Source organism: Triturus cristatus, chromosome 3_1 (assembly GCF_964204655.1).
Source record: "Triturus cristatus chromosome 3_1, aTriCri1.1, whole genome shotgun sequence".
NCBI lineage: Eukaryota > Metazoa > Chordata > Amphibia > Caudata > Salamandridae > Triturus > Triturus cristatus.
Window position 1 is genome coordinate 911,488,812 of NC_140583.1, and position 12,772 is coordinate 911,501,583.

The window sequence follows — 12,772 nt, forward strand, 5'->3', positions numbered from 1 at the left end:
GGGCTCTGCCTAACCAGGCCCGGAGCCAGTGCTATGCTGAAAGACACTTAGAATACAGTGAAAATACCTACATACACTAGGGTACACTGTGGGTTGGGGTACCTCTGTGATTGGCATCCCTGTAAGGCCCTCGTACATAATAGGGCAGGGGGATTAAAACTACCTCTAAGACCGATTATATTTCAAATGCTTCTTTAACTGGTGGTCACATTTGCAGAGTTGTGGAGAAACGAGGCTGGGCCTCCAACCAGCACTCAGAAATACCGCTGCGTAGGACTTACAGGAGGTATCAGGAGCAAAGTGGACTTTATCCCCCAACCAGTACTGTGCCAGGAGTCGCATTTGCAGATTGGTGGAGAAAGGTGAGCGTGCCCTCTGAATACCTTTCAGCAATCACACTGCTTGGGTCATACTGGAGCTAACAGGAGGGGTAGTTGGCCCCCAAGGTGAACCTTGAGGGCCAACTACCCCTCCTGTTACCTCCAGTAACTACCACACAGCAAGATTACTAAGTTCTCATAACAGGCCACGCCCCCTTTCCCCACCATTGTGCAAACCCACTTCCTGGCGAGCTCTTGGATGAGGATTTACGCCCCCTTCACTGGTGGGGATTCTTAGGGGCCAACTAGCCTACCTGATACCTCCAGTATTCCCCAGATAGTAGGATTGCTGAAAGGTGGGCACAGGCCACGCCCCCTTTCTCCACCACTCTCCAACCACACCTCCTGGCACATTCTGGGTTGGGGGCAAAGCCCCCTTGTATCCTTAGGGTCCCTAGGGGCCAACTAGCCCACCAGGTACCTCCAGTAAGCCCCAAACAGTGAGATTACTGAAAGTGGTCAGAGGCCACGCCTCTTTTTTACACCACTCTGCAAATGCACCTCCTGCCGCACTGCTGGTAGGGCAATGAGGTCCTCTTGTGTCCTGAGGACCTCAGGACACCAGAGGACCTCATCACCCCACCACAGTGGGGGGTTCAGTAGTAATCAGGCTAGTAACCAGTAGCCGTTAGCAGCCCCGGGTTGGTTGATCCAGAGGTAAAAAGCCCCCTAGGGACCGGGGCCCGGAGCAAGGGTAGAACAGCTGCTAGTTGCACTGCCTTCCTGCACACAGAGCAACAAGGTGCTCTGCTAAACCCGTCAGAAAAAGCCCTGATCCCTAGGGGTCTTTTTACCTCGGGATAAACCAACCCGGTGCTGCTAACTGCTTCTGGTTACTAGCCTGATTACTACTGAACAAGACAAGCAGTAGTGCCAGAATTACCCAATTTCTATTTCTCCTTGGTCCTGATGAAGTGCCACCAGACCCGTTAGGGGCTATAGAGGCATTAAACATGTTGCTGCTATTCACCACACTAGCCCTATAGGAACATTATATCCCATCATGGCAGATTACTTTTAACTAGGCTAGTGCCCCTTGAGAATAAAACACTTTTAGTTTGGACGGGCCTAGACCTATTTTAGACTCACTCACTCACTACACTACCTAAATCCCACACACCCGCACTCACTCTACGGCTTCATACAAAAAATCTCTGCCAAAGAGCCTCTTCGCGGGTGCCCGTCGGGCATTGTAGCCCCAGCCTGACCAGGAGCAAGGCCCAAAGATGACACATGACATCCTTCGGGGTGTGTGCGAGCACTTTTCAGAAAAGACCTTTCATCCCCTAGGAACTGTACAGTACTGGTATTCCTTACTTCCCATTGGATTACAGAAAGAGGGGTGAGAAGTTCAGAAAGAAGCAGGAGAGCTGCAGAAACAGGCAAAAGAGGTATAGAAAGAGGGAACAGGGGTGCAGAAAAAGGCAAGAGGGATACCGAAATTTGCAAGAGAGGTGTCGAAAGAAGCAAGAGCAGTTCAGAATGAAGCAATAGCAGTGCAGAAAGAACCAACAGAGGTGCAGAAGAGGGCAAGAGGGGTGCAGAAAGAGGTAAGAGAGAAATGCAGAAAGAAGCTACAGAGGTGCGGAAGGAGACAAGAGAACTGCAGCAAGAGCCAAGAGAGTTGCAGAGACAGGCAAGAGAGGTGCAGAAAAAGGAAACGGCTGCAGAAATAGGCAATAGAGGTACAGAAAGAGGGAAGAGGGGTGCAGAAAGAGGCAATAGAAGTGCAGAAAGAAGTAAGAGCAGTGCAGAAAGGAGCAAGAGAAGTGCAGAAAGCAGCAAGAGAAGGGCAGAAAAAAGCAACAGGTACAGAAAGAGGTACAACGGGGATGGGGAAAAGGCAAGAGGGGTGCAGAAAGAAGCAACGGATGTGCGATGGAGGCAAGAGAAGTGCAGAAAGAGTCAAGAGAGGTACAGGAAGAGGCAAAATGGGGGCAGAAAGACGGAAGAGAAGGTGCAAAAAGAAGCAACAGAAGTGCAGAAAGAAGCAACAGAGGTGCAAAAAGAGGCAAGAGGGGTACAGCAAGAGGCAAGAGAAGTGCAGACAGAAGCAACAAAGGGGCAGAAAGAGGCAAGAGGAGTGTAGAAACAGGCAAAAGAGGTGCAGACAGAAGCAAGAGCAGGGCAGAAAGAACCAACAGTGGTGCAGAAGGAGGTAAGAGGGGTGCAGAAAGAGGCAAGAGGGGTGCAGATATTTGCAAAAGAGGTACAGAAAGAAGCAACAGAGGTGCAAAGGAGACAAGAGAACTGTAGAAAGAGTCGCAGAAACAGCCAAAAGAGGTGCCGAAAGAGGGAACAGGTGGGCAGACTGAGGCAAGAGAGGTACAGAAAGAGGAAGAGGGGTGCAGAAAGAGGCAAGAGGGATGCAGACATTTGGAACAGAGGTGCAGAAAGAGGCAAGAGTGGTACATAAAGAGGCAAATGCAGTGCACAATGAAGCAAAAGAGGTGCAGAAAGAGGCAAGAGAACTGCAGAAAAAGGCAAGAGAGGTGCAGAATAAGGCAGGAGAGGTACACAAAGAGGCAAGCGGGATATAGAAAGGGACAAGAGGGGTGTAGAAAGAAGCAACAGAAGAACAGAAAGAAGCAACAGAAGAACACAAAGAAGCAACAGAGGTGCTGAAAGAGGCTAGAGGGGTACAGAAAGAGTCACGAGAAGTGCAGAAAGAAACAACAGAGGTGCTAAAAGAGGCATGAGGGGTGCAGAAAGGGGTAGGAGAGGTGCACAAAGAGGCAAGAGGGATACAGATAGAGGCAGGAGGGGTGCAGAAAGAAGCAACAGGGGTGCTGAAAGAGGCACAAAGGGTACAGAAAGATGTGAGAGAAGAGCAGAAAGAAGCAACAGATGTGCAGAAAGAGGCAAGAGAAGTTTAGAAAGAAGCAAGAGAGGTGCCGAAACATGCAGGAGAGGTGCAGAAAGAGGGAATAGGGGTGCAGAAGGAGACAAGATGGGTACAGGGAGAAGCAAGAGAGGTACAGAAAGAGGCAGCAGAGGTGCAGAAAAAAGGCAAGAGTGGTGCAGAAAGTGGAAGAGATGAGCAGAAAGAGGCAAAAGAAGTGCAGAAAAAAAGAAAGGTGGAGAAAGAAGCAACAGAAATGCAGAAAGAGGCAAGAGAAGAGGTGCAGAAAGAAGCAAGAGTGGTTTGCACACCATTAGTACCAATTTAATACACACATTTAGCAATAAGTAACAGGTGACCATTCTAGGTTTGCAAAGGACCTTCTGCCACACTGTAACATTTGTCGCTGCATTTTTGTTAGCGTTTGAGCACTTTGAGTTAGAAACAAGGTTTTTTTTGTTCAAATCTGCAGATTATACAGCAGATGATGGATTATGTGGCAAATGTGTAAAATGTATAATTGTGCAAAAGTCGGTGCAGCCAAACAGTCGCATAATTCCAGTGGCCCTGCTAATACCTCTGACTAGGTCCAGAAGAGCTCCTCAGTGGTTCCTTCTTTTTTTTGTCTCATTGAGTTTATAGTTTAGCTTCTATGAAAAACAGGAAGACTAAACCTGAGGTTACCACTCCAAAATGTAGACTACCATACCACATAATTACTTTCCATAACAGATAATCCCACTCTACATAATTCCTATACACTAAATACCACATACTTTCTATCCACATAATTTCACTGCACAACATACCACATAATTTCACTACACACACCATACATCCACTCCACTCCCCAAAAATTTGTAAAAAACCTTTACATTTAAAATGCCAATAGCTCTAACTCTCGCAAATGCTTCTTTAACTGCTAGACGAGTTTGCAGAGTGGTGGAATTCAGCTGCGTAGGACTTACAGGAGGTACCAGGAGGGCTTCTTGGCCCTCAATCCCGATTTGTGAGTCTGAATATTATGGTCTGTGTATGTCACACTATCAGATTTTCGAGATAAATATTCAATAGATGATACCTAGAGGAAATTTCTCGAGAATCTGATAGTGTGACATACACAGTACATAATATTCAGACTCAGGAATCGGGATTGGCTAACAACAATGGAAATAGTATAATACACCTAAGAAGATGGTAATTATCAATTTCTAACATAGCAACTGGCTTGATCTCAACCTCCTAAATATAAAACCTTTGAAATGAATTTATTTAAAATTGCAGCGGTGGATTGGATAATGACCCCAAGCATCTATGATCACTTTAGTTTCTGATTGACTAGAGACAACTAACCTCAGAATTGAAATGTTTAAAGATTTGAAGGATTGTAGCATATCACACTAAATAGGGAGTGTAATATGATCATGTGTCAAGGTTCGAACCTGACCTCTGTCAGATGTTTTTCATAAATTTCGAAAAAATATGCATAAATCTATTTTGAACAATAATTTGTCTCAATTTTGATGTTAAGCTATCACTTTAAAAACTCATTATTGGCCATTTAGTTTTTAAAGCTGTATCTAACTTGTAACAAGGGCGAAGTATGCGAGAAATAATAATGGGCATGGAAATAAAAGCTGTTAATAAGCAAGCTTAATAGCATCTCACACTAAATACAAAGGCTGGCATGACCAAGTGTGAGGGTTCGAGCCTGACCTTCGTTCTGTAGTTTTCTCAAGTTTTAGAAATATATTATTTTAATATCATGTCTAACAAGAATTAGTCTCAATCAACAATTTTGATGTTAAGGTATCATTTAAAAAACTCATTATTGGCCATTTAGTTTTTTTGCGCTGTATTTAATTTGTAACATAGGAAAAGTGTGAGAAATTACTATGAGCATGGAAAAAGAATTTGTTAATAAGTAAGCCAAATAGCATTTGACACAAAATATGAAGGCTAGTATGACCAAGTGTGAGGGTTCAAGCCTGACCTTCATGCTGTATTTTTCTTAAGGTTTGGGAATATATTATTTTAATATCATGGCGATAAATCCAACTAATATCAAGAAATCGCTATATGACTCAATAATTTAGCATATCAGGCGGTATAAGAAGTAATACAATTTCTGTTATTTTGGGCCCCAACTGTACAATTTTAAGATGTAATATTGTGCTAATTAACTTTCCCACCATCACCAGCTGATAACTATCAGAAGAGGGAGGAGTATATATAGCAGGAGTAGCGATCAGCGTACTACCTGCAGAAATCGGAGGTGCAACGGCCGTGGAGACGTCTAAACATGCAGCGGTAAGACGATAGTTATTTGAATAATATAAACAGGGATTTTGTCTGTGAATCTTAGCATGATTACGAGTCTGTCCCTGTTTAATTTTGTAAGTTTGTAATCTCAGAATCCGCATTGAGGGCGGCTTTTTGAAATGATCTGTTTGTCCCAAAGATAGTTAATGGGGGGTTCAGATATGTTACCCGTTTCCGTTTAGTTTCAAAATTTCATTGTTTTGAATACCGCATTTAAGGTTGCTATTTGAAAACAAAATCGTTTTTCTGAAGATAATGAGTAGGGAGGTAGCTGTAAGCAATAAATCATGTGGGGAACAGCTGTTACATTTGTTTAACACGGACTTGCAGACTGGGGAGTAATGTAGGGTCACTGTTCTTTCCATCACTACAGACCGTATCAAGGGGCGCTAATCTTGAATTATACTGTGCAAGAACATAAATTCAGTGGATTATACTGCAAACTGCAGGTGATACTAATAACTATCAAGGTGAGAAAATTATCTCAAGATGAAATATAAGAAGCTTGAAGTATGATAGTACTGTAGAAAGTAAAAGGAGAAATAAGCAATGGGACTATAAAAAATCTTTTTTAATGTGTTCTCAGGAGTTTGTGATTAATAAGGAGGCACATAACACATTTGGATAACATTTCTACACAAGTTGCTTCAAGGAATGTGAAAAGGTAATGGAAAAACGTGCCCTTTAATCAGCATGTAAAATTTTGGTTGCAAACATTAGAGTAAATAAGAAAACAAAACGTTACAATAAGGACAAAAGAAATGCCAAGTCAAAATGATGACATATAATAATGATATATAAGGAACGGGGTGGACCCTATTCCTTCCAGCTAGACAGGGTTAATATTAAGATTCACAAAAGAGAAAAAAGCTAGCTGGACATTCAACCACTATCAATCACTGCAAGACCAAACTATTAAATATAATGATCCAATGATTTAATCATATCAATATTTAAATATTTTTGTTATGTCCACAAAAAGATTTTTTGGTGTTGGATAAGGAACAACAATGCACACTTCTCATTATTTACAAAACATATACAAAACACATATTATATTTCATCTACAATTAGACATAAATGAATTTAGACAAAAATCCACATTACACAGAAAAAACATCCAATGACTGTTCAACATTGACATGCAATCACAAATATATACAAATATACACTGCTTCCAGTCATAAGCAGAGATCAACAACAGCTGCCCAAAGCCTATGGTTCAGGGCAACCACCCAACGGGGATATATTTTATAAGCAACCTAAGTAATCGATCTGCAATGCAGGTTGTGCATTGTCCAAAAAATCACATTTAAAATGAACAACAATCCTTCATTTATCTAAAGAGCTTCGAACTCAAAGTATTCCAATCACGGCCCTGAAGAGAAGCCCCTGATTAAAAGGGCTTCGAAATGCGTTGGCACCTTGTTCATAAACAGGGGACTATGTGTTTGAAATAATGCAGCAACTGAAGAAATTAATTCAAAATAGGTTGCTTATAAATACCTATAATAATGAGGCACAAGGATTCTACCAGCCCTATGGCAAAATATCAGCATGAACAAATGAAATGATAAGAAGAATGTATATTGTTTGGATACGAAAGTATGCATTGTTCAATAGGTTCACCATGTTTATGGTTTTTGTTAGGCAATAGGGTGATAGAATTGGGTATTACCTTACTTGTGTACTAATGTAAAATGTGTGTCTAAATCAGATGTATATTTGAACAATTATAATTATGATTTTAATGTATTAATTTTTGTTATGTGACAGCCCTGAAGAAACACAGTGTGCGCGAAACACGTGTTGGCATTTCTTCTAATCTTCTCTCTACAAAAGAAAAAAGAATAAACTTCCAAAAAGAAATGAAAACAGAAGCCTTATTGTTCTATTTAATGTTCGTTGAGTGAGAATGTTGACATCTCAGTGTTGATTGTATTGCATATTAGTAAATATACTGGTGGGGACCAGTATCTGAGATGTTTTGGCGCCGGGCAAGAAACCTGTAACCCACACTGTATTGTGTATATATATATATATATATATGACCTAGTGGAAGTCACCAGTAAGTATTTATAGTTATGGACCAAGGTTTCCATAGGAAAAGTGGTTTTTGTTATGCCAATAACTTTGGCGCCGCTTGGCAAATCACCATGAAATTTTCAAAGAACTTACCCTTTTTCATTCAGCAGCTGTGTTGAAAGTTTTGGGGTGATTCGTCAAACGGGGCGGAGAAAAAAGGGGGGTCCCATAACGTGTTTTCCTCATGTTAAGTCTACTGGGATTTTCATTTTTTTAACACGATTACAGCCCAAACTGCGGAACAGAATTACACCAAATTTAGCAGATAGCTATTTGTTGGTCCAGAAAGTGTGCTTCTTGTGATTTGATGTAAATCTGTTCAGTAGTTTTTGAGATGCCTATCTTAAAAATCTAGATATCTTCGGACGCAAGTCCCTGCAGTGGAATCGCAAATCCTACTAAAATTTGATTGGCTGACAACATTTAACCAGGAAGTGTTGGCAGCCACCTTGGGACACAACTGGAAGCCGAGTCCCAGAAAAAAAGTTTCAAAAAAAGAAAAGAGGGCAGGGTAGGAATAACCTACCCCCCCCAGATATGGTGGAGGGTCTCTCAGGGACCCCGCCTAGGAAAAAGCATTTTTTTTAACACTGAATCGCGGTTGGATCCACAAATCCACAGCAAAAGTTTAAAAAAGCAAGTGCTTTGGAACAAACCCTGGGTGGGCCAGGTCCCGAGGGTACAATGGAAATGTAGGAGGGGGCGCATGGGACCCCCATCCTAGGGCTGTGGACTGCCACCTTCCCTGGGCTAAAATAGATAATAATGTGTGGGGGGCTCTGGTCCCCATGCAGCCAAGCGGCACAAATTCAATAATGAAGGGGGTCAGGGACAGCCACCCCCGGGGAAATTTGAACAAAGGAGGGGAGCCGTGCAGCCCCCCTTGTGAAGCTCGACATGGCCCTGGGGAACTCCACCCCCAAAGGCCGAATCCAGCAATGGCCCAGGGTGCCTTTCCTGGCCCACCGTAGTTTGATATGGCATGGTGGGAACACCACTCCTGCCATTCCATTTCAAACCTGCTCTGCTTTCAAAAAGCAAGAACAGAAAATGCTCTCACTTGCTGAAAGCAGGTCATGTCTGTTTCCATGCCTGCTGCAAAGTGAATAGGGAATCAGACATTGCTTTAGGATCCAGGGAACTGCAGGTTAGCAGCTTTTTTGGTCTCAAAGCAATGCTGGCTCCAGCTTGAGGCCTTCATGCTCTCCCGTGCTCCCCAATGTCGAAAATGTGGGTGCTCAGGTCCAGCCAGGCCCCAGGGCTTGAGTTCTCCAGGACCAAAATTGGCCCGTGGGGGTGCACATCCCACCTCCCTTAAAAGAAATATTAAAAAATAAATATATAAAAAGAAGAAAGGCTGAGCCCCGGGGATAGGGTCCCCGAGGCGGAAAATGGCTTTAGAAAAAAACCCATAATAAAATAATATAAAAAAAGGATAGGGTCTGCGGGGCTGAAATCAGCACAGGAGGAAGGACCACATGGCCCCCTTTCCTAATTTTTTTTCAAAAGCCTGCAACTCGTGAGAGGCTCTGACCGCTTTCTCCACCAATCATGCAAACATGACTAAAAAACTATAGAAATTCACAGAAAAAAAACAAAGGTTACAGGGGCGTAATAGTTTGGAATTAGCATTTTAAAAACCTTAGAAATTCATTGAAAAAAACAAAGGTTACAAGGATGTTGTAGTTAGCAAAATACATTTTAAAAAACCTTAGAAATTCACTGAAAAAACAAAGGTTAAAGAGATGTTATAGTTAGGCTCATGTTTCACTAGTACAAAACCAGAGAAATTCAGCAGCTATAGTTAGCTGAGCTAACTATAACTTGTGCCCCCCCAATGCACTGCTGATGATCTCACATATTACATCACTCATTACGTGGTCAGTGACATCACCGATGGCATCTCAAATGACATTACTGATGACATCACTGTAGACATCATCCACAGAATCTCTAACGCACCCACTCACACCCCAATATAGCCATTCATATACCCACTCCAACTTCCACACTGCCATTCACACCTAATCACTGATTTATAGGTCTTTCAACACATCCACTCAGTCACAAATACAACCACTCATACACCAACTCACTCACTAATACAGCGACTGATATATCCACTCATTCACCCATACAGCCACTCACCCACTGTCACCTATACAGTTATACACACACCCACTCACAAATTCATACATATACTAACACATACTGACTCACCTATACAGTCACTCACACAAGCACACACTCACCCATACAGCCAGTCTCACAATAACTTACTCACACAGTCACTCATATACTCCAGCACTCACCTATACTGACTTTCACATATGCAGTTAATCACCAATATGCAAAAACAACAGTTGATGGACAGAATGCAGAAAAATGTCATACATTCACCCCAGTACAGAGATCTGGGCCAAAATCCATCGTTTTTTTGCTCACCATGCCCTTCCAGTTTGATCCCAGCCATATGCAAATCAGTCTTGACCATGTGCCTCATGGGAACTGTCCAGCCCGAACTGCCAAGCTAGGTCCTCCCTGGACTGGAACCAAGCATCCTAGGCCCGGTTTCGGTCACTACGCCACTGGAGTTAAGCTATCCTGGCTGAAGAGGGGTGAAACCCCGAAACCGGTCCTAGGATGCTTGATTCCGGTCCAGGGAAGACATGGCTTGTCAGGTCGGGCTGGACTGTTCCCATGAGGCACAGGGTCAAGACTGATTTGCTTATGGCCATGTTTGAACTGGGGTGGCGTGGTGAGCAAACTAACGATGGATTAAACCCAGATCTGTGACTGGGGTGAATGATTTGCCAATGTGCAACATTCCGTGCATCATCTTGTGTGTTTTGCTGTTCGCCCTATGTGAGAAGGGTATGCTCAGACGTGGGTCCCGTGCTCACTACGCCACTGGAGTCAAGCTATCCTGGTTGAAGAGGGATGAAACCCCAAAACCGGTCCTAGGATGCTTGATTCCGGTCCAGGGAAGACATGGCTTGGCAGTTTGGGCTGGACTGTTCCCATGAGGCACAGGGTCAAGACTGATTTGCATATGGCTATGTCTGAACTGGGGTGGCATGGTGAGCAAAATAACAATGGATTAAACCCAGATCTGTGACTGGGGGTGAATGTTTTGCCTATGTGCAACATTCTGTCCATCATCTTGTGTGTTTTGCTGTTCGCCCTATGTGGGAAGGGTATGCCCAGACGTGGGTCCCGTGCTCACTACACCACTGGAGTCAAGCTATCCTGGCTGAAGAGGAGTGAAACCCCAAAACCGGTCCTAGGATGCTTGATTCCGGTCCAGGGAAGACATGGCTTGGCAGTTCGGGCTGGACTGTTCCCATGAGGCACAGGGTCAAGACTGATTTGCATATGGCCATGTCTGAACTGGGGTGGCGTGGTGAGCAAAATAACGATGGATTAAACCCAGATCTTTGACTGGGGGTGAATGTTTTGCCAATGTGCAACATTCCATCCATCATCTTGTATGTTTTGTTAATCACCAATATACCATTGATTCACTCACTGATACAGGCATACACACACTCAGTCACCCATACAAAACCTCATAGATGCACTCACTAACCCACGCATCCACTGACTCACTCATCCAGGCAGGTAGTCACACACTCCCTCACCCACCTACACAGACACTCATACAGCCATAGAGGTCCTACCTTAGCCATTTTGTACCTGCAGACTGTCTGTGGGTCACTTGATTGGGTCTAGCTGACAGCTTTGTGTGTTGCTCCTAGACAGCCAAAAAATAGAGCTCTTAGGTGTGCCTGGATGGGCCGTCACTGGCAGGATGGTAGTGTGGAGCTGGGTACAGCACTACTTACACTTGATTAGGCTGTTTCCTACCCCCACACAAAGGGCTGAATACCCCCCGTAGTTAGTCTGGAGCCAGGACAGAGTAGTCAGGATTCCTTTGAAACTTCTATAAGCTTCTCCCACTTCAAAGGAAGGCCATGTATAAATATTAGACCCCAGACAACAACTCTTCAGTACACTTCTGGACCTGTGGATACTCTGCCTTCTTGCCAGGGTGAGAAGGACTGGAACTGTAAGGTTGAACCCAGGACCCACGAGTGACTCCAAAGCCTAGTTGGCTGTCCTCCTGATCAGAAGTCTCAGGGAAATAACAAGCTTCCAACAACGTGGAATCCAGCACCTGGATTCTGACATTTGCATCTCCTGCCCTCCCAAGTGGTGCCATCCCAGTTCTGGGCCCTTGGAATTAGGCATGAAGGTGCTCTGCCACACCCAGCTGTGGTTTCCACCGGCACTGACATAAAAGGACGCGAAGCTCCGCAAAGCCTTGCTGCACAGCTGTCAGTCTCATCGGAACAGAAGCAAAATGACGCAAAGCCCCGACCACTACGCCGCACAGCTCACCAGACCCAAAGCAGAGCTCTGCAACGCCCTGCCACACAGCTTCATCGGAACCAACAGCAGGTGACACACAGCCTCGCAAAGCAACACTGTGCAGACCATGCACCAGGATTTAAGGTTCTTTGTCCAGTGGGCCTAGCTTGGTCTCTGTTGCCGGCCCACGCTCCATCATGATTGGTCTGAACTTGTGACTTTGTCCTGGTCCAGCTGACCAGATAACTACTGTTGGTGCTACGTGCTTGTTGGCATTATTTTCACTTAAATATGTAAAATTGCATATCTCCGGTTCCACTGATGGGATTTTTGTCATTTTGGTCTTGTTTAATTTATTAAAATGTGTTCTATTTTTCTAAATTTGTGTGGGATTTACCTTGTGTGGTGTTTTCACTTTATTAGAGTTTGAAGTGCTGCATAAATACTTTCCACATTGCCCCTAAGTTAAGTCTGACTACTCTGAGCCAAGCTACCAGAGGGTTGGGCACAAGCTAATTTGGGGCTTTTCTTGGACCTCACCCTGACAAGGATTGCAGTTGCTGCTTGAGTAGAGTTCCCACTCCCCTTAATCAGTATCCCATTTTCTTACACTCATCAACTGCAGATACGAGATTCTCTAGAAAGTTTGTCTCATTCCTAACACTCCTTAGCTAACACAGCGCCAATCATTAGAGGGGTGATAGACACATGCCAGTTCTCCTTTTCCCCATAAAGGGTTCTTTTTGCCTTGGGAAAAAGGCAATGTACCTGA

The 12,772-nt window shown here is 43.9% G+C and overlaps 1 protein-coding gene across 4 annotated transcripts in view; it reads left to right on the top strand.

Annotated features, from left to right (window-relative positions):
• Nucleotides 1-12,772, top strand: part of LOC146861264 (uncharacterized) — a 103,396-nt gene that overhangs the window by 32,328 nt on the left and 58,296 nt on the right. Inside the window, exons 2-3 of one of the 4 annotated variants that reach the window (XM_085645451.1) lie at nt 5,424-5,532; nt 5,918-6,014. The exons of 2 other annotated variants lie outside the window; for them this stretch is intronic. In XM_085645451.1, coding sequence (XP_085501577.1) covers nt 5,525-5,532; nt 5,918-6,014 — 105 coding nt within the window. In that variant the 5' untranslated portion in view covers nt 5,424-5,524. The remainder of the gene's footprint in view (nt 1-5,423; nt 5,533-5,917; nt 6,015-12,772) is intronic. One more of the 4 variants, XR_014978938.1, reaches the window with a different exon arrangement.